Consider the following 25721-nt stretch of genomic DNA (forward strand, 5'->3'; position numbering starts at 1 on the left):
TGTGAATGGATTTCCGAAGCAGGGCGCCTGTCAAGGGGGTTATCTCTGGGGTTGCGCATGAAGTGGATGCAGATGATATACCTGATGAAGTAGATGAAGTGACTGGTGCACGTTGACTGACCTGTGTGGTGGATGGAGTAAGGAAACCCACTTCGTCCATATTATAAAGTCTCTCCCTTCTCATGTAAAGCTAGGCTTTATGAAATATCCTTTAAGATCTTTTGTGCATAAGCTCCTCCAGTGTAATAAATGCGTGTCTCAAGTGTGTGCAGATGGGAAAAATATCATATGATAGCTGAGGTAGCATTTATTGCAATGGTCATAAACTGCACAGCACAATCAGAGAATGCTTTTAGGGACTCAGTGAGTTTAAATTGCAAGAAATCTTGTCAATGGATGTTCCGCCTTACATTTACATTTACGTCGTTTAGCAGACGCTCTTATCCAGAGCGACTTACATTATTATTTATTTTTGTCATACCCCCTGTGGGAATCGAACCCACAACCCTGGCGTTGCAAACGCCATGCTCTATCAACTGAGCTACATCCCTGCCGGCCATTCCCTCCCCTACCCTGGACGACGCTGGGCCAATTGCGCGCCGCCTCATGGGTCTCCCGGTCACGGCCGGCTACGACAGAGCCTGGATTCGAACCAGGATCTCTAGTGGCACAGCTAGCACTGCGATGCAGTGCCTTAGACCACTGCGCCACTCAGGAGACTGTGTAGGGATATGACTTGAATTGGAATGTGACTGAAGGATTGTGATGTTATATTTTTTTGTATGTGTCCATTTTTGTTTTTGTATGATGTTGTTTTTATCCCCTTTTTCTACAATGGATATTTTTTATATAGTTTACCACCCGTACAGTAGGTGGCAGCATGCACCTCTAAAGTGTGTTTGTGGACCGCCATAATACCATATAAGATGAAGAAGAAGAAGACTGCTATTTCCGGGTCCTTTCAATGAACTTCCTGTTTGTTGTGTTCGTGTGAAAGTAGGCCAAGAATTCTCATGCCAATTGAAAGAAAATCTGAATTTTACCAACATGTACCAGCAATAGACAGGAGGCTAAATGTGTGCAAAAAGCATGGTTGGTTAAATATGTAGGCTACAAGTTAAAGTGCATGGTGATAAAGTGTAATTTCGTCCATTTTATTCTAGTGTAAGTCTGTGTCCCAAATTGCACCCTATTTCCTATATAGTGTACTATTTTTGACTAGCCATAATAAGACTCCGACCTTACGGTCAGAACGGCAGGCTCTCCTAATTAGGACACAGTGGAGCCAGTGCGAGATATGGCTCGGAAAACATACCTCAATCCAGCGATGGGAGATGGCGTTGGACTTGAGAAGATTGAAATACTTTTTAAAGTAAACTGACTTTTTTATCCTCATGCTAGCTAGCAGTAGCCCCAGCAGCCATGGTAGCCTAGCAGTTAAGAGTGTTGGGCCAGTAACCGAAAGGTCGCTGGTTTGAATCCTAGAGCCGGCAAGGTGGAAAAAATCTACAGTTCTGCCCTTGAGCAAGGCAGTTAACCCTCAACAACAACAACAGGCAGCCCCCCACACCTCTCTGATTCAGAGGAAGACACATTTCAGTTGTGCAACTGACTAGGTATCCCCTTCCCAATATGGAATGTCATGTTGAACAACAAAGGAGCTGATTGGCTGACTATCCTTCGAAAATGGCTGCTGTGGTTTTGGCTACCTAGCATCTCCATCCCTGGATTGAGGTATGTTTTCTGAGCTATATCTCGTGCCGGCTCCATGGTTTCCTGGGCAGCCTGCCGTTCCAACCTTACAGGGAAGATGTACTTACAGTGACCATAAGGTCAAAATCTTATTATGGCTACTTTTGACCAGAGCCCTTTGTTGTGGAGTTTGGGACACGCCCAAAGATTACATTAGGTATAACATTACCTCTCCGCCCTCCGGAGCTCTGGGAAGGGGTCTCTGATGAGGGCCTCTCCGTCCACCACATGGACCTGCTCCCTGGGGAAGACATCCAGCCAGCGGTCCAGGTGCTGGTGGTACAGGCTCCTCTGCAGGGCTTTGTAGGCCGGGTCAATGTGGCCATGGCGGAGCAGTAGCTCTTCTACAATAGAAAACATAAAATAGAGTCCAATATTATTAGGTTAGAACAAAAATGTATATTGTCTTCGCTTTTTCCCAACTCTAGGCACACATATAGGTTGAGAGGAACAGGATCTGAGGTATGGAGCACTGGATGGATTGACATTTTTGGGGTTAACTGCCTTTCTCAAGGGAACAACAGTAGTGGTAGTAATCATCTGACACAAGCAGTCCCCAATTATCCATCGCCTGGGACTTGAACTAGCAACCTTTCGGTTACTGGGCTACCACTTTAACCTCGGTGCCACTTACCTAGAGACTGGTAGGGCTTGTGGCGGGTCACCCTATTATGGAGGACCTGGGTATAGTCGGAGACGAGGCGCTCTGCGGGATCCCGGACGATCAGCAGGAGTCGGACAGCAGGGTTCATCTCCCAGACCCGCTGAGGGACCTCGGGAGAGGCAAAGTAGCCAGGGGTTTTCTCCACTGTCACTTGCCCAGGCAGGGTGAAGGGCATCTGGGCACGATACCACGCCAGCCCCCGCCGGTAGTGCTCTTCCACGTTGAAGTAGTGCACCTAAAAAGAAAGTATGTAGAGTTGTTTAATGCCTTATCCCCTCCCAAAAATGTACCGCTGTAAAGTCTAGGATTTTGTCTTGTTCTTTCATTCTGTTATCCTGCATGACTATTTTCATCCCATTATGTTAAAGCTTTGAGAGTAGCCTATTGTGTGAAAGTGCTTTACAAATTAAGTTAAGATGGTCATGATGATGTTTCTGTGTCTCATTACCTCAGCCTTGGCCACCTCTACGTCCGGATGGAGGTTGAGCATCTCCAGGAGGGCCCTGGTGCCACCTTTACGCACGCCGATGATGATGACTCCAGGTAGTCGCTGCTGGGTGGCATTACGAGAGGGGGAGGATGAGGGGGAGGAATAGCCGGCAACTCTGAGCACCCGTAGACAGACACATAGCTGGGTCTGCAGTAGGAGGAGAACCAGCAGGGCTAGGAGAACAGTCCACAGCATGGTCGACTATGGGCTGTGGAGGTGGGAGGATGAGGAGGGGGAGGTACACACACACACAGGTACAGGAAGATACCCACAGGCTGTGGGGCTGGAGCAAGGAGGACGGTGGGGGTAGGGGCTCCTGGGTGAAATGGGTTCAGGATCCAGGGGTCTTCAGTGAAGAGCCTGCAAATGAAGAGTTATTTTCCACTGTCAAAAGCAGTTTTAAACATCTGAGTTGATATTTTAGTTATGTAAATGAGCTACATTTAGGGTAGAGAACTGCATGAAGACTGGAGCTGCCTCTTACACGGTGTGTCTATTAAGGTTGCAAAGCTACCAGTAATTTAGAAAGTTACCGGAATCTTCAGTGATTTTGGTAATTAACAAAAAAGCTATGGCAATCTATCGTAACTTTGATCATTTATATTTGAATAACTGTATTAATATATTATCAATTTATTGTATCTGTGTCCATGTTGTCCATTAGTTTCTAGTATATAGAAAATAGCCCAATTAATTAAAACAATTGTAATCAACAATGGCATTATTTCCAATTAACTCTGCAACTCTTCTAGCTATTGACTGCTCAAAACTGCCACCAGTTTGACCCCAAAACATTGACAACAAATACAGATTGACATAGTAAAAAAATTAATAAAGGATGTTTCATGCTGAAACCCTCATATTAAACACCAATGGTATTCACTTAGTCGATGGCTTATATTTAGGATAATGTTTTACAGCTTTGTAATTCTATTTTTTATTTTTAAATCATTTTATTGAATTATTTCATATATTTGACATGTGATGAGGCCACAAGAGGGCCAGAGATGATTACAGACACCTGTGATAATCTGAAGGACCCAAAAGGACCCACTAGATGTATTGTGATAGATTACATAAAATCCTTGAAAGATACCAACCCTAGTGTGTATTGTCCCTTCATGTGTCAAACTCAATTTCCCCTCTGGGGAGCTATAATGTTAATTCAGACATTCATTGAAAGAAAAAAAACAAAGTATTTGGTGCAATGTCAAATTGTAAAAGTATAACCACATGGTAGTGATGGACACTGAAATACACTACCAGTCAAAAGTTTGGACACACCTACTCATTCAAGGGTTTTTCTTTATTTGTACTATTTTTTACATTGTAGAATAATAGTGAAGACATCAAAACTATTAAATAACACATATGGAATCATGTAGTATTAAACATATCAAAATATATTTTATATTTGAGATTCTTCAAATAGCCACCCTTTGCCTTGATGACAGCTTTGCACACTCTTGGGATTATCTCAACCAGCTTCACAAGGTAGTCACCTGGAATGCATTTCAATTAACAGGTGTGCCTTGTTAAAAGTTAATTTGTGGAATTGCTTTCCTTCTTAATGCGTTTGAGCCAATCAGTTGTGTTGTGACAAGGTAGGGGTGGTATACAGAAGACCAAGTCCATATTATGGCAAGAACAGCTCAAATAAGCAAAGAGAAACGACAGTCCATAATTTCAAGAACTTTGAAAGTTTCTTCAAGTGCAGTCGCAAAAACCATCAAGCGCTATGATGAAACTGGCTCTCACTAGGACCGCCACAGGAATGGAAGACCCAGAGTTACCTCTGCTGTAGAGGATAAGTTCATTAGAGTTACCAGCCTCAGAAATTGCAGCCCAAATAAATGCTTCACAGAGTTCAAGTAACAGACACATCTCAACATTAACTGTTCAGAGGAGACTGTGTGAAACTGTGAAGGACCTCGGCGTTACTCTTGACCCTGATCTCTCTTTTGACGAACATATCAAGACTGTTTCAAGGACAGCTTTTTTCCATCTACGTAACATTGCAAAAATCAGAAATTTTCTGTCCAAAAATGATGCAGAAAAATTAATCCATGCATTTGTTACTTCTAGGTTAGACTACTGCAATGCTCTACTTTCCGGCTACCCGGATAAAGCACTAAATAAACTTCAGTTAGTGCTAAATACGGCTGCTAGAATCCTGACTAGAACCAAGAAATTTGATCATATTACTCCAGTGCTAGCTTCCCTACACTGGCTTCCTGTTAAGGCAAGGGCTGATTTCAAGGTTTTACTGTTAACCTATAAAGCGTTACATGGGCTTGCTCCTACCTATCTTTCCGAGTTGGTCCTGCCGTACATACCAATACGTACGCTACGGTCACAAGACGCAGGCCTCCTAATTGTCCCTAGAATTTCTAAGCAAACAGCGGGAGGCAGGGCTTTCTCCTATAGATCTCCATTTTTATGGAACAGTCTGCCTACCCATGTGGCGCAACTCGGTCTCAACCTTTAAGTCTTTACCCCTCAGTTTCTGGCCAGGAGTGTGGCTCTGGAGCAACGAACAGCCCTTGCTGTCTCTGCCAGGCCGGTTCCCCTCTCTCCACTGGGGTTCTCTGCCTCTAACCCTGTTACAGGGGCTGAGTCACTGGCTTGCTGGTGCTCTTTCATGCGTCACTTGAGTGGGTTGAGTTACTGACGTGATCTTCCTGTCTGGGTTGGCGCCCCCCCTTGGTTTGTGCTGTGGTGGAGACCTCTGTGGGCTATACTCGGCCTTGTCTCAGGATTGTAAGTTGGTGGTTGAGGATATCCCTCTAGTGGTGCGGGGGCTGTGCTTTGGCAGAGTGGGTGGGGTTATATCCTTCCTGTTTGGCCCTGTCCGGGGTTTCTTCGGATGGGGCCACAGTGTCTCCGGACCGCTCCTGTCTCAGCATCCAGTATTTATGCTGCAGTAGTTTATGTGTCGGGGGCTGGGGTTAGTTGGTTATACCTGGAGTACTTCTCCTGTCTTATCCAGTGTCCTGTGTGAATTTAAGTATGCTCTCTCTAATTCTCTCGTTCTCTCTTTCTCTCTGAGAACCTGAGCCCTAGGACCATACGTCAGGACTACCGGGCATGCTGACACCTTGCTGTCCCCAGTCCGCCTGGCCTTGCTGCTATTCCAGTTTCAACTGTTCTGCCTGCGGTTACGAAACCCCTACCTGTCCCAGACCTGCTGTTTTCAACTCTTAATGATCGGCTATGAAAAGCCAACTGAGAGACCTGAGCCCTAGGACCATACGTCGGGACTACCGGCCGTGGTGACTCCTTGCTGTCCCCAGTCCGCCTGGCCTTGCTGCTATTCCAGTTTCAACTGTTCTGCCTGCGGTTATGGAACCCCTACCTGTCCCAGACCTGCTGTTTTCAACTCTTAATGATCGGCTATGAAAAGCCAACTGAGATTTATTCCTGATTATTATTTGACCATGCTTGTCACTTATGAACATTTTTGAACATCTTGGCATGGTTCTGTTATAATCTCCACCCGGCACAGCCAGAAGAGGACTGGCCACCCCTCATAGCCTGGTTCCTCTCTAGGTTTCTTCCTAGGTTTTGGCCTTTCTAGGGAGTTTTTCCTAGCCACCGTGCTTCTACACCTGCATTACTAGCTGTTTGGGGTTTTAGGCTGGGTTTCTGTACAGCACTTCGAGATATTAGCTGATGTACGAAGGGCTATATAAAATAAAATTGATTGATTGATTGATTGTGAATCAGGCCTTCATGGTCGAATTGCTGCATGAAACCACTACAAGAAACACGAGCAATGGACATTAGACCGGTGGATTGAGTCCAAATTTGAGATTTTTGGTTCAAACGCTGTGTCTTTTTGAGACGCGGTGTGGGTGAACGGATGATCTCTGCATGTGTAGTTCCCACCGTAAAGCATGGAGGAGGAGGTGTTATGTTGTGGGGGGTGCTTTGCTGGTGACACTGTCTGTGATTTATTGAGAATTCAAGGCACACTTAACCAGCAAGTCTACCACAGCAGTCTGCAGCGATACGCCATCCCATCTGGTTTGGGCTTAGTGGGACTATAATTTGTTTTTCAACAGGACAATGACCCAAAACACACCTCCAGACTGTGTAAGGGCTATTTGACCAAGAAGGAGAGTGATGGAATGCTGCATCAGATGACCTGGCCTCCACAATCCCCCAACCTCAACCTAACTGAGAAGGCTTGGGATGAGTCGGACGGCAGAGTGAAGGAAAAGCAGCCAACAAGTGCTCAGCATATGTGGGAAATCCGTCAAGATTGTTGGAAAAGCATTCCAGGTGAAGCTGGTTGAGAGAATGCCAAGAGTGTGCAAAGCTGTCATCAAGGCAAAGGGCGGCTGTTTGAAGAATCTCAAATATAACATATATTTTGATTTGTTTAACACTTTTTTGTTTACTACATGATTCCATGTGTGTTATTTCATAGTTTTGATGTATTCACTATTATTCTATATTGTAAAAATAAAGAAAAACCCTTGAGTAGGTGTGTCCAAACTTTTGACTGGTAGTGTATATGGATATGGACTAACATTAGAACAATTACACATAATTTACTTAGGTGGTAGAAGTAGGTTATGTGGGCTTTCTTGTATCTCTCAGTCCTGGCATGGGTGGTTCTGTCTGTCACTTGTCCTCGACAGACAGGCAACCAGTCACGGACGGAGGACTTGTAGAGAGTCGAGGCACCATGTAGACATGGTGTCTAGTTTGTTGCCGTGTCTGTGTTCACCAGGCCTTAACATCACTGTACAGCGGTGTCATACATGTAACATTATCCTTCCTCTGACTGTATTGTTGTTATTGTGTTCAGGCCAGCATGATGGGGCTGAGTTATTTATTGTGTGTGTGTGTGCGTGCGTGTTGTGTGTTCCTGGAGAAGAACCTCGTCAGCGTTCGGTTCCTGTGTTCCTTTTTAATTGCACCAGCCGACCTCTCCTCTCCCCCTAACCTCTCGTCTAGTCTCCCTGCTCGGTGTCACTTTTGTCATCATTACCTTCATCAAGTCAGCTATCAAGGCTGAAGGGTTTGTCCTGATGTTTCGTTTAGTTTGTCTTTGAAGAATTTACTCTGGAAGTGGTGGCTACTGGCTAGTATTTTTCTCTAATGTATGATATTACAATTTTTTTCAATCACGTTGGTGAAATTTCACAAGTATGTGGTACATTTTCACAACTCTAAGCACAAATCAAAACAGATCATCAAAATGGCTCGTGTTTCAAAACTTTAAGCACATTTTCAATTGACTGAGTACGACAAACACATTCACAAAGTCATTTGTTCACTGCACCAAATCACTCTTTGAATATGGAAACATATTCAATCTAAGTATCTGCTTTTCAAAATTCAACATTCACTTTACTTTTGATATGATTTTCTTGTCATTTGTTAACAATACAATTAACTATCACTTAATCAAACTGCTCAAAACTGATAACTACTGAACCAAAAGCATGTAGTGCCTAGTTAACGTATATAGATTGATAACTGCTGAAAACTGTAATATTTTATATGCTTACCTCATAATTGTAGCAATTTTACATCAATTTATGTTGGAAGTTAAAACCAAATCATATATGGATAAAGCTGTAAATACTACATGATTCTCCATCAGCCAGTGTGCTTCAATAGGACAAAGTGGAAAGAATCACTATGTGCTACCATTAGAAATTATAGTGTAGTGTACAATGCACTGCTGAAATGGGCTACCTGGGTTGTATATAACAATATATTCCACTCATTATCTACATTTCATCGATACACTGTAAGCTGATCAATTTCAAGCAGAGTTGACAAATCTTGTAAAAAAAAAGGCGATCTTGTACAATGTTGCCACAAAATTGGAAGCACAGAATTGTCTAGAATGTAATTGTATGCTGTACATTTCGGGAATCTTTTTATTTCAGCTCATGAAACATGGGACCAACACTTTACACGTTGTGTTTATATTTTTGTTCGGTATGTATTGAAATTATGTGGAAATAATGTTGAATCAACCAGTACGTCCCAGTGGGAAGTGGGTGCTTTCCGTGTGTGTGTCCCCCACTGTGACTCCCTGGTACGCTGGAGTATATCCCTCCTGTCGAGACGCAGCACATTCTGCTTCACTTCCACTCTGCTAATGAACCCTCTCGTTCGCTTTCTCTTTACAAAAGCCATTTTATTATTTACTATTACTCCCATTTCTCTATACTCTCCTCTTCTCGTTCTCAATCTCTCCTTTTTGTCCTTCTATATCCCTATATATCTATCTTACATATACATCATGAAGATACAGACATTAATATAATATATGATCAAATCAAATCAAATGTTATTTGTCACATGCGCCGAATACAACAGGTGTAGACCTTACAGTGAAATGCTTACTTACAAGCCCTTAACCAACAACGCAGTTTTAAGAAAAAGAAGGGAAATGCAAATAGTCCGGGTAGCCATTTGATTAGCTGTTCAGGAGTCTTATGGCTTGGGGGTAGAAGCTGTTAAGAAGCCTTTTGGACCTTCCTCTGACACTGCCTGGTATAGAGGTCCTGGATGGCAGGAAGCTTGGCCCCAGTGATGTACTGGGACGTACGCACTACCATCTGTAGTGCCTTGCGGTCGGAGGCCGAGCAGTTGCCATACCAGGCAGTGATGTAACCAGTCAGGATGTTCTCGATGGTGCAGCTGTATAACTTTTTGATGATGTGAGGACCCATGCCAAATAATTTCTGTCTCCTGAGGGGGAATAGGCTTTGTCGTGCCCTCTTCACGACTGTCTTGGTGTGTTTGGACCATGATAGCTTGTTGGTGATGTGGACACCAAGGAACTTGAAGCCCCATCGATGAGAATGGGGGCGTGCTCAGTCCTTTGTCTTGATCACGTTGAGGGAGAGGTTTGTTATCCTGGCATCACACGGCCAGGTCTCTGACCTCCTCCCTATAGGCTGTCTCATCGTTGTCGGTGATCAGGACTACCACTGTTGTGTCGTCGGCAAACTTAATGATGGTGTTGGAGTGGTGCCTGGCCATGCAGTCATGGGTGAACAGGGAGTACAGGAGGGGACTGAGCACGCACCCCTGAAGGGGCCGCCGTGTTGAGGATCATGAGTAATGGTGCCTGGAGAAGATGGCTGCCGTTTTACAGCCCTCTATCCAATAGTACTATTGTGTGTGTTTTTTCGCGTTATTTGTAATTTATTCTGTACATAATGTTTCTGCCACCGTCTCTTATGACCAAAAAGAGCTTCTGGATATCAGGACAGCGATTACTCACCTCGTATTGGACAAAGATCTTTTCTTCAACGAGTCGGATGTGAAGGATATTCTACAGACACCCGACAAGGCCCAAATCCCTGTCATTCGAATGAGAAAGAGACGGAGATATCATGGACGTAGGTCGGGGTGCCTTGTAACAATTCGACAGTGAGCGAGTAAACTGCTTCTTCCATCAATCCTATTAGCCAATGTTCAATTATTTGAAAACAAATTGGAGGACCTACAAGGTTGTCCTACCAACGGGACATTAAAAACTGTAATATCTTATGTTTCACCGAGTCGTGGCTGAACGACGACATGGATAACATACCATTCTTTCAAAGCACTTCATGGCTACAGACGTGAGTGCTACGGGTCTGTAGTCATTTAGACAGGTTACCTTAGTGTTCTTGGGCATAGGGACTATGGTGGTCTGCTTGAAACATGTTGGTATTACAGACTCAATCAGGGACAGGTTGAAAATGTCAGTGAAGACACTTGCAAGTTGGTCAGCGCATGCTCGGAGTACACCTCCTGGCAATCCATCTGGCCCTGTGGCCTTGTGAATGTTGACCTGTTTAAAGGTCTTACTCACATCGGCTACGGAGAGCGTGATCACACAGTCATCCAGAACAGCTGATGCTCTCATGCATGTCTCAGTTTTGCTTGCCTTGAAGCGAGCAAAGTTGGGGTATGTACGTACGGTCACTGTGGGGATGACGTCATCGATGCACTTATTGATGAAGCCAGTGACTGATGTGGTGTACTCCTCAATGCCATCGGAAGAATCCCGGAACATATTCCAGACTGTTCTAGCAAAACAGTCCTGTAGCTTAGCATCTGCGTCATCTGACCACTTCTTTATTGACCGAGTCACTGGTGCTTCCTGCTTTAGTTTTTGCTTGAAAGCAGGAATCAGGAGGATAGAATTATGGTCAGATTTGCCAAATGGAGGGCGAGGAAGAGCTTTGTACACATCTCTGTGTGTGGAGTAAAGGTGGTCTAGAGTTTTTCTTCCCTCTAGTTGCATTTAACATGCTGGCAGAAATTAGGGAAAACGGATTTAAGTTTCACTGCATTAAAGTCCCCGGCCACTAGGAGCGCCGCCTCTGGATGAGCGTTTTCCTGTTCGCTTCCTCTTAGTGCCAGCATCAGTTTGTGGTGGTAAATAGACAGCTACGATATAGATGAAAACTCTCTTGGTAAATAGTTTGGTCTACAGCTTATCATGATATACTCTACCTCAGGCGAGCAAAACCTCGAAACGTCCTTAATATTAGATTTCGTGCACCAGCTGTTGTTTAAAAATATACACAGACCGCCACCCCTTGTCTTACCGGAGGCGGCTGTTTTGTCTTGCCGATGCAGCGTAAACCCCGCCAGCTGTATGTTATCCATGTCGTCGTTCAGCCACGACTCGGTGAAACGTAAGATATTACCGTTTGTTATGTCCCGTTGGTCGGATATTCGTGATCGTAGCTCGTCTATTTTGTTATCCAATAATTGTACATTGGCTAATAGGACTGATGGTAGAGGCAGATTATTCACTCGCCGTCGGATCCTTACAAGGCACCCCGACCTATGTCCCCGATATCTCCATCTCTTTCTCCTGCGAATGACAGGGATTTGGGCCTTGTCGGGCGTCTGAAGTAAATCCTTTGCGTCCGACTCGTTAAAGAAAAAATCTTTGTCCAGTACGAGGTGAGTAATCGCTGTCCTGATATCCAGAAGCTCATAAGAGACGGTGGCAGAAACATTATGTACAAAATAAGTTACAAATAATGCGAAACATTTTCACCCAATGTTTAAGAAGGGACTTTTTCCCTTTATTCAGATTAAAACCCCTGACGTTCAGGTATTTGAAAAGGAAATAATCTCCCAAATATCACTATTTCTAAAACAAGCCATAGAAAGCTGGTTGCAATTTCAATTTAATCCTCCAGAAATGACAGAACAAATATTGCAACAACTATTGTGGTTAAACTCAAATATACTAATTGATAAAAAACGATTCTTTTTTGAAAAAAAAAATGGGAATGGTGGAGTTATGTTGCACATGCAGCTAACAAAAATTTATGGAAATGTGCTCTACCCAAAATTACAACCAAATAATTGCAGCATTACCGAAAAAATGGAAGAGGAAAGTGGAAAGAGGCAAAAGTAAGGAACTTGTCTGTCGGCCTTGCATTAAAGAACATAATTGGTTAAAGAAAATTGTGATAATTTAAGGACCAAAAGATTGACAGCCGTCCCATATATTTGCAAAATAGTTGGGAAGAGATATTTGACATACCGATTCCATGGCATAGTGTTTATGAACTGATACGCAAAACGACGCCGGATTCAAAACTTAGAATTTTTCAATTTAAATTGTTATATAAAATTCTTGCTACCAATAGAATGTTATTTGTATGGGGGATACAATCTTCCCAGCTCTGCCCAGCTCTGCAGAAATGTTTATTTTCAATTTACAAACTGTAGAAACAATGAGAATAGAAAGGTTCAGAACTTGTAAAACATCACAGTACAGTTGAAAAATATATGGCAAATAGAAATCCAATATGGATGGTGTTAAAAGATAGATGGGAGGTGTTGAATGGAGCTGAAGGATGGGACTAATAACAACAACTAATAACAACAAGATAACTAGTGTAAGACAAGCTGTGTCCATAATAAGTATATAGGTTATATATTGTGAGCTTTTGTGAAAGAGCACAGTTAGAAAGATATGGCATATAGAAGCATACAAGATGGACATCATGAAAATGATCGTAGGAAGTTCAGGAGTAAAAACAAACAAAATATAATTATTGACTGTGTCCATAAAATGTATATAGTATGTATAAGCATGAAGTAGAGGCCTAAGCATTGTTGTTCACTAGTTTACTCCAATTAGGGAAGGGATGGTGGGGTTGAAAAGTAATAAAGGGAAATATATATATATTTTTAATGGATATGTATGTATATATGTGTATGTATATGCGTATATGTATGTCTGTGTGTAAACGTTTTCTGTAAGTCTTCACAAGGTTTTCACACACTGTTGCTGGTATTTTGGCCCATTCCTCCATGCAGATCTCCTCTAGAGCAGTGATGTTTTGGGGCTGTCGCTGGGCAACACGGACTTTCAACTCCCTCCAAAGATTTTCTATGGGGTTGAGATCTGGAGACTGGTTAGGCCACTCCAGGCCACTCCAGGATACTTATTTTCCACCATAATTTGCAAATAAATTCATAAAAAATCCTACAATGTGATTTTCTGGATTTTTTTTCCTCAATTTGTCTGTCATAGTTGACGTGTACCTATGATGAAAATTACAGGCCTCTCTCATTTTTTTAAGTGGGAGAACTTGCACAATTGGTGGCAGACTAAATACTTTTTTTCCCCACTGTAAAATAGCAGTGCTTATTCGCTCTCTCTTGGCTAGTTTATGGGTGTGTATTTTGTTAGTTTGAGTATTGTATGGGTTGGTGGGCTGCTTCTTACTTTGTATCTAAATCTCTCGTGTGTGTGTGTGTGTGTGTGTGTATGTGTGTGTGTGAACACACTCTGTTTGCCGTGCCATGCCTTAGAACTATATTTTGGTGAGTGCTGGTATTTGTGGTGGGGGATGTCGGGGATTATCCTGCACAGAGGGACAGAGGGAGGGATGGAGGGAGGGAAGGTGGGGAGGGGTGTGTTCTCAGCGGGAGTGTGTTTGTGTAACACAGGCAGAGAGATTGGCCCTAGTAGGAGGTGGCATGGTGAAAGCCGGTAGATTGCCAGCCTAGCTATATCACCAAGGCTGTGGGGCTGTAGATAAAGTCTCTCTCTGTTTCTCTCTCTGTTTCTCTGTTTATGTTTCTGTTTCTTTCTCTCTAGTAGTTACTCTGTCTCCTTCTCTGTCTCTCCGTTTGTTTCTTTGTTGCTCTCTCTGTCTCCTCCTTTCTCTCTCTCTGTCTCTGTTCTCCTTTCTCTCTCTTGGGCTCTCTGTGTCTCTCTTGCTCTCTGTCTCTCTCTCTCTCTCTCTCTCTCTCTCTCTCTCTCTCTCTCTCTCTCTGTGTGTCTCTCTCTCTCTGTGTCTCTCTCTGTGTCTCTCTCTCTCTCTGTCTCTCTCTCTCTCTGTGTCGATTTCAATTTTCCCCTCTATTCCCTCTATTTCCCTGTATTGGTCCTCTGTGGCTCAGTTGGTAGAGCTTGGCGTTTGCAACACCATGGTCGCGGGTTCGATTCCCGCTGGAGCCACCCTTATGAAAAATGCATGCAAGTCGCTTTGGAAGAAACCGTCAGCCAAATGGCATATATTCACATTAGTACTGTGAATATGTTATCATCCTTTCAGACAACTATCACAACAAAGCCAAACCATATTATTCAATATACTGTATTGACAAAGAAAATCTAATGAAGGCTTCATATATTTTCATTCCATGTGTGGCTAGACAAAAACCATCCAAGAGGGATATATAAACAAATTCGACAGGGACATTTGAGAGAGACAAATCTGTCATGCTCATTGCATGAGTTTGGGACTACTTCAAACATTCCTCTTGCTATTCCACAAACTAGCTACCACAACAAAGCTAGCTTTCACAACAAAGACAGAACAGTCATATTTAGGATCTTGAATACTTTCTAATTGTATGACTAGGTAAACAATCGTTTTTCCTGGTCACGTCACATGGTCAGGAACAACTCCTGACACAGGCAAGCTGCCCTGTCTGGGAAAGTACTGTGTGTGCAACTTTTCAGAACGCGGCTGGGAAATGGGTCTATATGATAACGTTTCTTTCATTTTCTCCTTGAGCCCATGCAGCATCTGAATGTGTCATAGTATCTGTCTGTGTGTGTGTTTGTGTGCCAAACAAGCACTCCTAAAGCCTTAAAAATAGTATTCCTCCTTTACATGAACAGGCTTGTTTGAACATCAGATCTCTTTCAGAAGAATGAGGGTTCAAAAGAGAGGGAGGGGGAAAGGGAGAGTTCTGGAGATAACGACTGTTTCCGGGGGTCCAAAAAGTCTCTATTTCCCTACCCCCTCTCTCTCTCACTCCCTCTCCCTCTCGCTCTCTCTCTGTCTCTCTCCCCTTCTCTCCAGCAAAGACACTGACCACAGAAATCTGCCCATCGACCCCCGACTGGGTTTCAAATTAGATCCTATAGAAAAACTCCACACCAGCCGCCCAACCCTCTCCCCCCTCACACACACTCTCCCCAACCCTCTCCCCCCTCACACACACTCTCCCCAATCCTCTCCCCCCTCACATACACCCCACCCCAGACACCCTTTTCTCTCCCTCCCCAGCCGTTCGCGCTTGAAGATCTGGGTCAATCGTATCAAACACTCGAAAGAGCTCTCTAGTGTGTGTGTGTATGGCGCATTGATAATGAGGATGGTGGTGTGTGTGTGTGTGTGTGTGTATGTATGTATGTGTGTGTGTGTGTGTCAGAGAGATGAGCAGGGGGATTTCTGGGTTAAAAACAGGGTGTATCGGGAGAGTGTGTATGTGTTTGTAAAAGACAGCGGGAAAGTGTGTGTGTGTGTGATCTAATTAAAGATGCCTTTGGCATGCGTGTCTGGGCGCAGGCGTTGGCATACACCCCATGCTAATGTCTGGAGTGTGAGTTTACTGTTCATGGCAGTCTGGCACAGGGCTGTGTGCAGGCGTGAGTGTGCAAACATGGCAACCTGTGCCATTCAGATTTGGAGCCGTCAGACAGACAGAGAGGGAAATTCCTACTCACCGCCTCTCTTTTCCACCTGCCCCTTCTCTCTCCATTTATTTTATTTTTTTGTCATTTAGCAGACACTCTTATCCAGAGCGATTTACAGGAGCAATTAGGGTTAAGTGCCTTGCTCAAGGGCACATCGACAGATTTTTCACCTAGTCGGCTCGGGGATTAGAACCAGTGACCTTTCGGTAACTGGCACTACGCTCTTAACCACTAAGCTACCTGCCGCCCTTTCTCCCTTTCTTCTCTCTGATTTATTTATCTTTCACTTTCTCTGTCGATCTTTCATCCAAACGCTTTGAAGGGACATAAGACTTAACATTTGAATCTTTCCCTCCTTTTTGTTACTTTGCATATTTTGATGATTTCTTACCTGTCACGACTTCCTCCGAAGCACATTGACTCTGTACCAGTACCCCCTGTATATAGCCTCCCAACTGTTATTTTATTTTACTGCTGCTCTTTAATTATTTTATATTTTCAATTTTTCACTTCTCAATTTTTTTTCTTAAGAACTGAGAGAGAGAGAGAGATGCTCACAGTCCCATGTAGCACATATGTTGGTTTTCACACAGTAACGTACTGTAGCTCTGACTGTCTGCTGTCACTATCTGGCCCATTAATCCACAGTGTATACAACAAACCAGGTTTGACACCCGAATCACTGATGGAGTGAAAGCAGGACACAGGGGGGCTCCTCTGTTCTCTTCTCTCATCTTCTCTTCTTCTCTATTTGTCTATTTGTCTCACTTCCTCTCTTACTCCACTTTCTCATTCAGCAATGTGCTTGTGTAGCTCCAGTCACTCATTTCACTGTTTGTTGTCAAGAGAAAGTCAATACTGATCCGTCTGTATGTGTGTCTGTATGTGGGTCCACCGAGAGTCTGTGTCAGCGTCAATTAGGATCTATGTGTGTGGGCAGGGTGTGTGTGTGTATGTGTGTACTGTACTGTACTGTATATGAGCAAGGATGTGTGTATGTGATTTGGGGGATGTGTGTTTGCGTATGGGTGTTTGGAATGGGGGCACGTTGACAGATGGGGGGAGGTCTGTCTGGTCAATATCCTCATGGGCCAGTGAACAGTGGTGTAATGTACTCAAGTAAAAATACTTTAAAGTACTACTTAAGTAGTTTTTGGGGGTATCTGTACTTTACTTTACTATTTATAGTTTTAACTATTTTTACTTTTACTTCACTACATTCCTAAAGAAAATAATGTACTTTTTACTCCATACATTTTCCCTGACACCCAAAAGTACTTGTTACATTTCGAATGCTTAGCAGGACAGGAAAATAGTCCAATTCACTCACTTATCAAGAGAACATCCCAGGTCACCCCTACTGCCTCTGATCTGTCCGACTTGCTAAACACAAATGCTTCACTTGTAAATGATGAGTGTTGGAGTGTGCCCCTGGCTACATTAAATTAAATTAAATAAAAGAAAATTGTGCCGTCTGGTTTGCTTAATATAAGGAATGTGAAATTATTTATACTTTTATTTCTCATTTTGATACTTAAGTATATTTTAGCAATAACATTGACGTTTGATACTTAAGTATATTTAAAACCAAATACTTTTAGACTTTTACTCAAGTAGTGTTTTACTGGGTGACTTAAGGTATCTTTACCTTTACTCAAGTATGACAATTGGGTACTTTTTCCACCACTGCCAGCGAACCTAACTACTGTATATAATGTGGGTCCTGAACTCTGCCTATGTAGGTTTAATATGGGAAGAGGGTACAGAAGAGATGAAGACAGGAGGAGAGAGGAGGAGAGAGGAGGAGAAAGGAGGAGAGAGGAGGAGAGAGGAGGAGAAAGGAGGAGAGAGGAGGAGAAAGGAGGAGAGAGGAGACAGGAGGAGAGAGGAGGAGAAAGGAGGAGAGAGAGGAGGAGAGAGGAGGAGAAAGGAGGAGAGAGGAGGAGAGAGGAGGAGAAGGAGGAGAGAGGAGGAGAGAGGAGGAGACAGGAGGAGAGAGGAGGAGACAGGAGGAGAGAGGAGGAGACAGGAGGAGACAGGAGGAGACAGGAGGAGACAGGAGGAGAGAGGAGGAGAAAGGAGGAGAGAGGAGGAGAGAGGAGGAGAGAGGAGGAGACAGAGTAAAGCTGATGATGTACTGTAGAATGTAGTAGAGGAATGAGTGTGAGAGGAGAGAAGGACCTAAAACCACTCTTTATAGCCCTCTCACCTGGGGCCATGAGACTAAGATGGAGAGATGAAGGAAGGGAGAGAAAGAGAGGGAGAGAGAGGGGAACCGAGGAAGAGAAAGACAAAGAAAGAGGAAGTTGAAAGAGGGAGCGAAAGATGAAAAGGGAAGAGGGTGGCTCTTTATTTATTTCTCTCTCTCTCTCTCTCTCGCTCTCTCTCTCTCTCTCTCTCTCTCTCTGTCCTTCTCTCTCTCTCTGTTCTTCTCTCTCTGTCCCTCATATTCTCATAGTGGTTCTCTGTGACATATCTAATAGCCTGTGTGCCTCTGTGCTGTATACCCCACTGCTTCTCCAGACTGACACACACACACACACACACCACACACTGAGATGAGGGGGGCGAAGGGGGAAACATTAGAACATTAAGGTTTTAGCAGGGGGATTTGATTGACCAAGCACTTAAGACTATTAAATGGCTTTATCGCCCGCCTCACCCTCTTGCTCACCACCCTCTCACCCTACCTCTCCGCCCTTCCTCTCCCCATACCCCAAGTCCTCAGGCTCTCACTGTGACTGGAAATTAATGAGTGTAGACAGCGATGGATAAACCCCCCTCATCCTCACCCCCCCCCTCACTCCCACCTTGGGCTTTCAGCTTAAACCCCTTGTGTGGTGTTTTCACTATCAAGGTTAAACCAATGCCATTTACAGTAGTACAGTATTGCCCAACAGAGATGTGTCAATGCCACTGTCTGCTGTCCTTCATCTGTTTTTTGGGGACAGACAGTTTACAGTTGCACAAACTGATAAATACAAATTGGGTTGATTGGATTTAATTGATTGACACAACAGCATGGAAGCTCTGTCAGTCAGTGGGTGTGTTATAGGACAGGGTCTTCAGAGTCCAGTACTATATTGGCATTTCCTCTACCATGCCCTTTATCCTCCACCCGTCCACCCTACTACCCTGACCCTAATCCTACCCAGGGGCTTCATGACCACACAGACTAGGCCCACCCAAACAGTCCACTCAGAGCTCCCTGAAGTCCTGACTCTCTGCCCCACTCTATCCCACCTTATCTTAACCACTGCCCAGCAACCCCAAAGAGCTAAACCCAGACCCAAATAGCCAGACCTAGCCTAACCCCAGAAAAACCGTCTGTGTGTCCGTCCATCCGTCTGTCTGTGCTTGTGTGTAATGTGGGGCCTCTCTAGCTCCCTCCATCTGGTGGTCAGTGGGTGATCCTGTCACCTCTCCTTAAACCAACTGGAGTGTGATGGTCTAGCAAACACTGACTCTGTCTCCATACAGGTTAGACTGTGTGTGTGTGTGTGTGTGTGTGTGTTTCTATGATGAGCTGAGGTCATTGTGCAGTTGTGCCACCTGTACTGTAAGGAGATAGGACCTTTGCCCCAACTGACTGACATGGTGGATGACTGCCAGGTTAATGAACTTTCCCCCTGAGCTCCTGTAAACACACACTCTGTTAACAATCAGCTAAATGCACACTCGCTTAGTTAAATAACACTCCGCTAGATGACCTGAACAACATCAGCAGTTGGCTATTTCTGGTGAGAAAATAGTCTGAGAAAGGTATTGTAGATTCTGTCGATTTAGAATGTAAAGTAAAGCCTCGCAACACACACTTCCCGTCCCCCCTCCCACTGTAACTTTTGGAGTGTGTAGCCGTAGCATGCGCCTCATTTCCCTCCAGAGGACTTGCTCTCTGCTCATAAATAATGGCCATGTATTATTCACAGCTGCTTCGCAAGCTCCCCCTGCTAATGCCTCCTAATGTGCCCAAACACACAGCTTCCACACAGCCTGGCCCTGGCCTGCACTCACACACTCACAGGGCCAGGTGACACAGTGACGGACAGAGCCTCCCTGTGCAGGCCAGTGCACAGGGAGGCTGGGTGACTCTCTCTGTCATTCTCTCTCTCTGTGTTTCTCTGTCCATTACTCTCTCTTGTTTCTGTATATCTCTCTCACTCCCTCTCTCTGTTTCTTTATCTCTATACCTCTCCCCCTCTTTAACTATCTCTACATTGTCCTCTCTAACATTTTTTGTCATTTAACAGACGCTCTTATCCAGAACGATTTACAGGAGCAATTAGGGGATTCTTCAATGATCTTAACCGCTAGGGTACCTGACGCCCTCTCTGTAGCTTCCTTGTCTCTATGTCTACACATGCCTACACATCCATCATAGTTTCTGACTGAGCATTGACTCAGTTAGCTTGAGGACACAGTGTGACAAAGCCAGGGTACGGTATTACGACAGAGTAAATCTCATCAATATGTAACAGTGCCTTAGTGACTCCGCTTAGGAGGTGAGTGCAGTCTGCATGAAGAGAGGTTGTAATGTACAGTACACTAGGGCACACTGTATGATAAGAATAACTATTTCCAAAGTACAGTACTACGTGCTTTTTATTTTTCATGACCTTCAAAGAGCTAAAACAAAGTAATGTTACCACTATTGACATAGTAAAAACGTTGTCCCTGTCATCGGGGATAAATGCACTCATCGGTCATAATGCACTCTTGACCCAGCCATGTGGGGATTTTGTTTATCAAGCCAAGATGTCTTGGCTCCTCACATCACATGATGCTGTTGTCCCAGTTAGTGACTAATTCAGAGACAGAGGCTCCATTCACTCTGACCATGTCTCTCCCCCTCTCTATCGCTCCCCCTCTCTCTATCTCTCCCCCCCTCTCTCTCTCTCCCCCTCTCTCTCTCTCTCCCTCTGTATCTCTCTGACCACATTTACCCTTTCCAAACATTACAAAGGTCAAACACGCTTTGGTTAGTTGTACTTTTACTACTGTGGCTGGAGGTTTCTGGAAATCTGAAAATATACATGTTGTGGGCTCATTTTCAATTAGCATAAAAAGAGAATGGCAAAAACTTTGGCAATTGATGTACAATGAATCTTGACTTGAAGTTCATCTTTAGCCCACGTCATGGATGAGTTAGAGAGGTTGGTTGGCTTACTCACAACATGATTGATATGACAGGATCAAGAACATGATGTTCACATACTGAATCAGACTGTTGTGGTTGGTTTTCACTACCCGGGAGTTGTGATCTACCAGTGACACATGCCAGATTAGTTAGAGAGGTTGGCTCATGACGGATATGACTATCATGAACAGGATGTTCAGTATCTGAGTCTGAGGCAGTTGTGGTTTATACTACCCTGGAGTTGTTATCCACTATTGGTGTGTAATACATGCAGCCCACAACACATAATAATATAATATGCCATTTAGCAGACGCTTTTATCCAAAGTGACTTACAGTCATGCGTGCATACATTTTTTGTGTATGGGTGGTCCCGGGGATCGAACCCACTACCTTGGCGTTACAAGCGCCGTGCTCTACCAGCTGAGCTACAGAGGACCACACATGCTGCGTGTCCACCACTACCTTTTATCCATATACCACAAGTCTTCCACTAGCTGTTGCTTAACAGACCATATTATCATAAATCTCTCTCTCTCTCTCTCTCTCTCTCTCTCTCTCTCTCTCTCTCTCTCTCTCTCTCTCTCTCTCTCTCTCCTCTCTCTCTCTCTCTCTCTCTCTCTCTCTCTCTTCCTCTCTCTGCCAGCATCTATCTCTCTCCTCTCTCTCGCACACACACGCACGCACGCGCACACACACACACACACACACACACACACATATACACACACACACACACAAACTGTATGACTATCCCAACAAAGTGACATTAACAGACCATTCCCACTGGGCACCGACTTCAGTTAATGTCACAATGTCATTGGATTTAGGTTAACCCCCTAGAGTCGATGTCCGCTCCCCCGCAGACATTTTATTAGCATAATACACAAATAAAGAATAAAAAAAAAAAAATCTGTCCCCTTTAGCTACCGATATCAGGTTTTTGCACTGGATGCATCTCAATCCACCGCATCCGCCGATGTCGCACTTCTGCATCTGCGGTGAAAGGTGACAGAGCTAGAGCGGTGTTTGTCAGACCATGAGACATCCCGAAAATCGGTTTTCTCACAAAATCGTATGTAGCGTCCGAATGGTTTATGACCCCTCTATGGAAAGACAAGACTCTCACGAACACGATGGTGTTCTCCATTTTGCTCTACGACCCCAACAAGCGTCTGAAGTCGGTACAGCCGATCTGCCAACTTCTGTATGTAGAGTCCGAACAGTTTGGGCTACATACTAATATGACCCCTCTGTGGAAAGGTGAGACTCTCACGAACACGTACATGTCGGTTGCTCTAGGACGCCCACAGGCCTCACAAGACTCATCTGAAGGTCCCCCGGTAACAGTTGAAACATTTTATGGAAGTATACAGTATATGGAAACTGTTTAGTGCCAAAAATAAGGGGTTAAATACATGTAAAAAAAAATATATATGAGAGATATATATATGACCCCTTATTTTTGGCACTAAACAGACACTTCAGAACAAACTTTTTGGGGATTATCTGTTGTTCCATGTAGTGAATCTGTTATTATATGCGTTTGTATGGGCTAATAGCAGTAAGGCCAAATAAAACTTTATCAAATATGTGGATATATATATATATTGTACCAGTCAAAAGTTTGGACACACCTACTCATTCAATGGTTTTTCTTTATTTGAGAGAATGCCAAGAGTGTGCAAAGCTGTCATCAAGGCAAAGGGTGGCTACTAAATATATTTTGATTTGTTTAACACTTTTTTGGTTACTACATGATTCCATATGTGTTATTTCATAATTTTGATGTCTTCACTATTATTCTACAATGTAGAAAATAGTAAAAATAAAGAACAACCCTTGAATGAGTAGGTGTGTCCAAACTTTTGACTGATACTGTATATATATATATATATATATATATATATATATATATATATATATATATATATATATATATATATATATTATACTTCAAGGGATCTTAATATTTAAAATGAAATTGCAAAATTATCCTTGGTATGATGTTCTTAAAACAATTCTATATAGCTTAGTAGAATCTTATGTTGATTACTTATTGCAAATTTGAGTTAGATGGAGAGTAAGTGATAGAGAAAGTGTGAGTGAGTGTGTGAAAAAGAGAGAGAGAGAGAGAGAGACGTCTTACCGGAGTCAATGTGACACTGGACCTCTGTCTAGGCTTTCTTCCTCCTCGTTTCCTCTCCTATCAACTCCTCTGTGTCTGTTCTCCTCTCAAAGCCTCTGAGAAAATCTAAGTGGTAGATGTCTCCGTTCTACGTTTTCCCTTTCTCCTCCTTTATTTCCTTCTTTCCTTTTCTTCCTCTTTCCTCTTCTCTGTTGTTTGCTTGCCCCGCGATGTGTGTGTGTCTCTGCCTCTGTGTCAAAAAGAGTGAGTGAGTGAGAGTGGGGTGTTGAGTGTGATTCTGTTGAGTGTCAGAGCGACTGACTGACTGACTGAGAGAGAGAGAGAGAGAGAGAGAGAGCGAGAGAGAGAGAGAGAGAGAGCAGAGCTAGCACAAACACATCGACCCCTTAGGGAAATTCCTGCTCACCGCCTCTCTTTTCCACCTGCCCCCTCTCTCTCCATCAACCGCTCTCTCCCTTTCTTCTCTCTGATTTATTTATCTTTCACTTTCTCTGTCGATCTTTCATCCAAACGCTTTGAAGGGACATAAGACTTAACATTTGAATCTTTCCCTCCTTTTTGTTACTTTGCATATTTGGATGATTTCTTACCTGTCACGACTTCCTCCGAAGCACATTGACTCTGTACCGGTACCGCCTGTATATAGCCTCCCTACTGTTATTTTATTTTATTTTACTGCTGCTCTTTAATTATTTTCTATTTTCTCTTTTTTACTTATCAATTTTTTTTCCTTAAAATCTGCATTGTTGGTTAAGGGCTTGTAAGTAAGCATTTCACTGTAAGGTCTACACCTGTTGTATTCGGCGCATGCGTCAAATAACATTTGATTTGATTTAATGGATTTTTCAACCTTGCCATTTCTCATACCATTCAATATAGACAGTCATTTGAGAATGAGACTTTGAGTAAAAATCTTTTACCTTTTCAGTTTATTGCTGGGAGACTGTGCTTATCACTTGACAGAAAGTGGAATTAGTGGCACTTATGAATAAGCTCTGAAGGTTTTTTCTCTCCTCGATCAAGATTGTTGAAAGCTTTGGGAAAGGCAAGCATATCTTAGCCTTTGTGTAATTTCCTTGATTTTGTAAGGAACGTATTAGCAGTAGTAATTATTGTAGAATAGATGAGAGCAGCAAATGTACCGAGCCCACCTCAGTTTCCAATGATCGAGACACATCACCAATGTACTTATCAAAATGCTCAAGGTTCCACAGACAATCAATGCATCAATTATAACCTTTAATCAGGAATGCGTGTTCTGAATGAGTTTATTGGATTCATACAATCTAGGTGAACAACTGTAATATTGTTCAGATTTGGTTGGAGGTTGGAGTATGGTGCTTTTATCACCAGAATTGTAGGTCTGATTTGCACATGGGCAACATACAAACTGTACACTGTAAGCCTGAAAGCCTTTGTTAAATTACCATAGTAATATCTAAAAGTACATGAATGGCTGAAAGGCTATTGAATAAGACTAAGCTCCTCAAGTGACCTTTGGGATAAGACTCCCAGACAGGTGTATTGGAGGGGTCTCATGATCTCATCCCATTGGACCGATTACATTCTTCAGCTTTAGCCCCATAATCTGTTCTTCTATAACCCCCCCCCCATATACCACATAGATAGATAGATACACTGGAGAAAGAGTAGAGGAAGATATTAGGGAGATGGGGGTTGTAGAAATGAAATTTGGAGACTCCCTGCTATTACAACATCTCCAGAAAGCACCACACCACCAAATCCCCCCCACACACACCTCCCCCAACCCCCACATACACACACACCCTTTATTTGCTGCATATGCCCTTTTCAACAGTTATATTAGTCTCTATTTGTGTCTCTGCGCACTCTGTGTTTTTTGGTTGGGGGGTACGCAGAGGGAGGGATTTTCGGTGTCTTTTTTTTTCAAAAACGAAAAGCTGCCCCCCGTCAAGGTTCTCCGTGGGGGGTGCACTTCACCGAGCAACCCTGCTCCTTCTCTTCTCCTAGACCCCTGGGACCCTCTCATCCCCCCTCTACTCCTCCCTCTCACCCCTCGTTCTCTTCCCCTTTCCCTCCCTTCCTCATTCATCTCATCACCCACTCCTCCCTCCCTTCTTTCCTCGTTAGTTCATCACCTCTCTTCATCTCCTCCCGATGCTCCAGCTACCTAGAGCTCTGATCCCAGTTTTCCATCGAAGGCCCCCAACTTTTCTCTTCCTCTTTGTCTCCTTCTCAGACTGTGTCTGGGTCTGAAGTCTGCCTCTCTCCTCCCAGACGCTTCTTAGCTTATCTCCCTCCTCTCTCCCCACGGTCTTCCCTCCCTCCCTCCTCCTCCTCCTCCTCCTCCTCCTCCTCCCTCCCCTCCTCCTCCTCCTCCTCCCTCCCCTCCTCCTCCTCCTCCTCCCTCCCCTCCACCTCCTCCTCCTCCCTCCTCTTTTATCTTCTTCATGAAAAACACTTTTTCATGCGCGCGCCTCTTTATTTTTGGTCATACTTTATTTGGATAGCCTGGATTCTCCATCTGTAGAAGCTCTACAGATGTTCATACTATCAACAAACTATCTGTTGATAAGCATCTGCTTGCTAAGGCTACGGTTAGGGTTAGGGTAAG

The 25721-nt window shown here is 43.7% G+C and overlaps 1 protein-coding gene across 1 annotated transcript in view; it reads right to left on the reverse strand.

The window, feature by feature from the left end:
- Positions 1-23431, reverse strand: part of LOC121585183 (heparan sulfate glucosamine 3-O-sulfotransferase 1-like) — a 25656-nt gene extending 2225 nt beyond the window's left edge. The window contains exons 1-4 of the mRNA XM_041901581.2: positions 23126-23431; positions 2865-3266; positions 2387-2651; positions 1922-2096 (exon numbers count right to left, since the gene is read on the reverse strand). Coding sequence (XP_041757515.1) covers positions 1922-2096; positions 2387-2651; positions 2865-3101 — 677 coding nt within the window. The 5' untranslated portion in view covers positions 3102-3266; positions 23126-23431. The remainder of the gene's footprint in view (positions 1-1921; positions 2097-2386; positions 2652-2864; positions 3267-23125) is intronic.
- Between the last annotated feature and the right edge of the window lie 2290 nt (positions 23432-25721).

Source organism: Coregonus clupeaformis, chromosome 16, assembly GCF_020615455.1.
Source record: "Coregonus clupeaformis isolate EN_2021a chromosome 16, ASM2061545v1, whole genome shotgun sequence".
Lineage (NCBI taxonomy): Eukaryota > Metazoa > Chordata > Actinopteri > Salmoniformes > Salmonidae > Coregonus > Coregonus clupeaformis.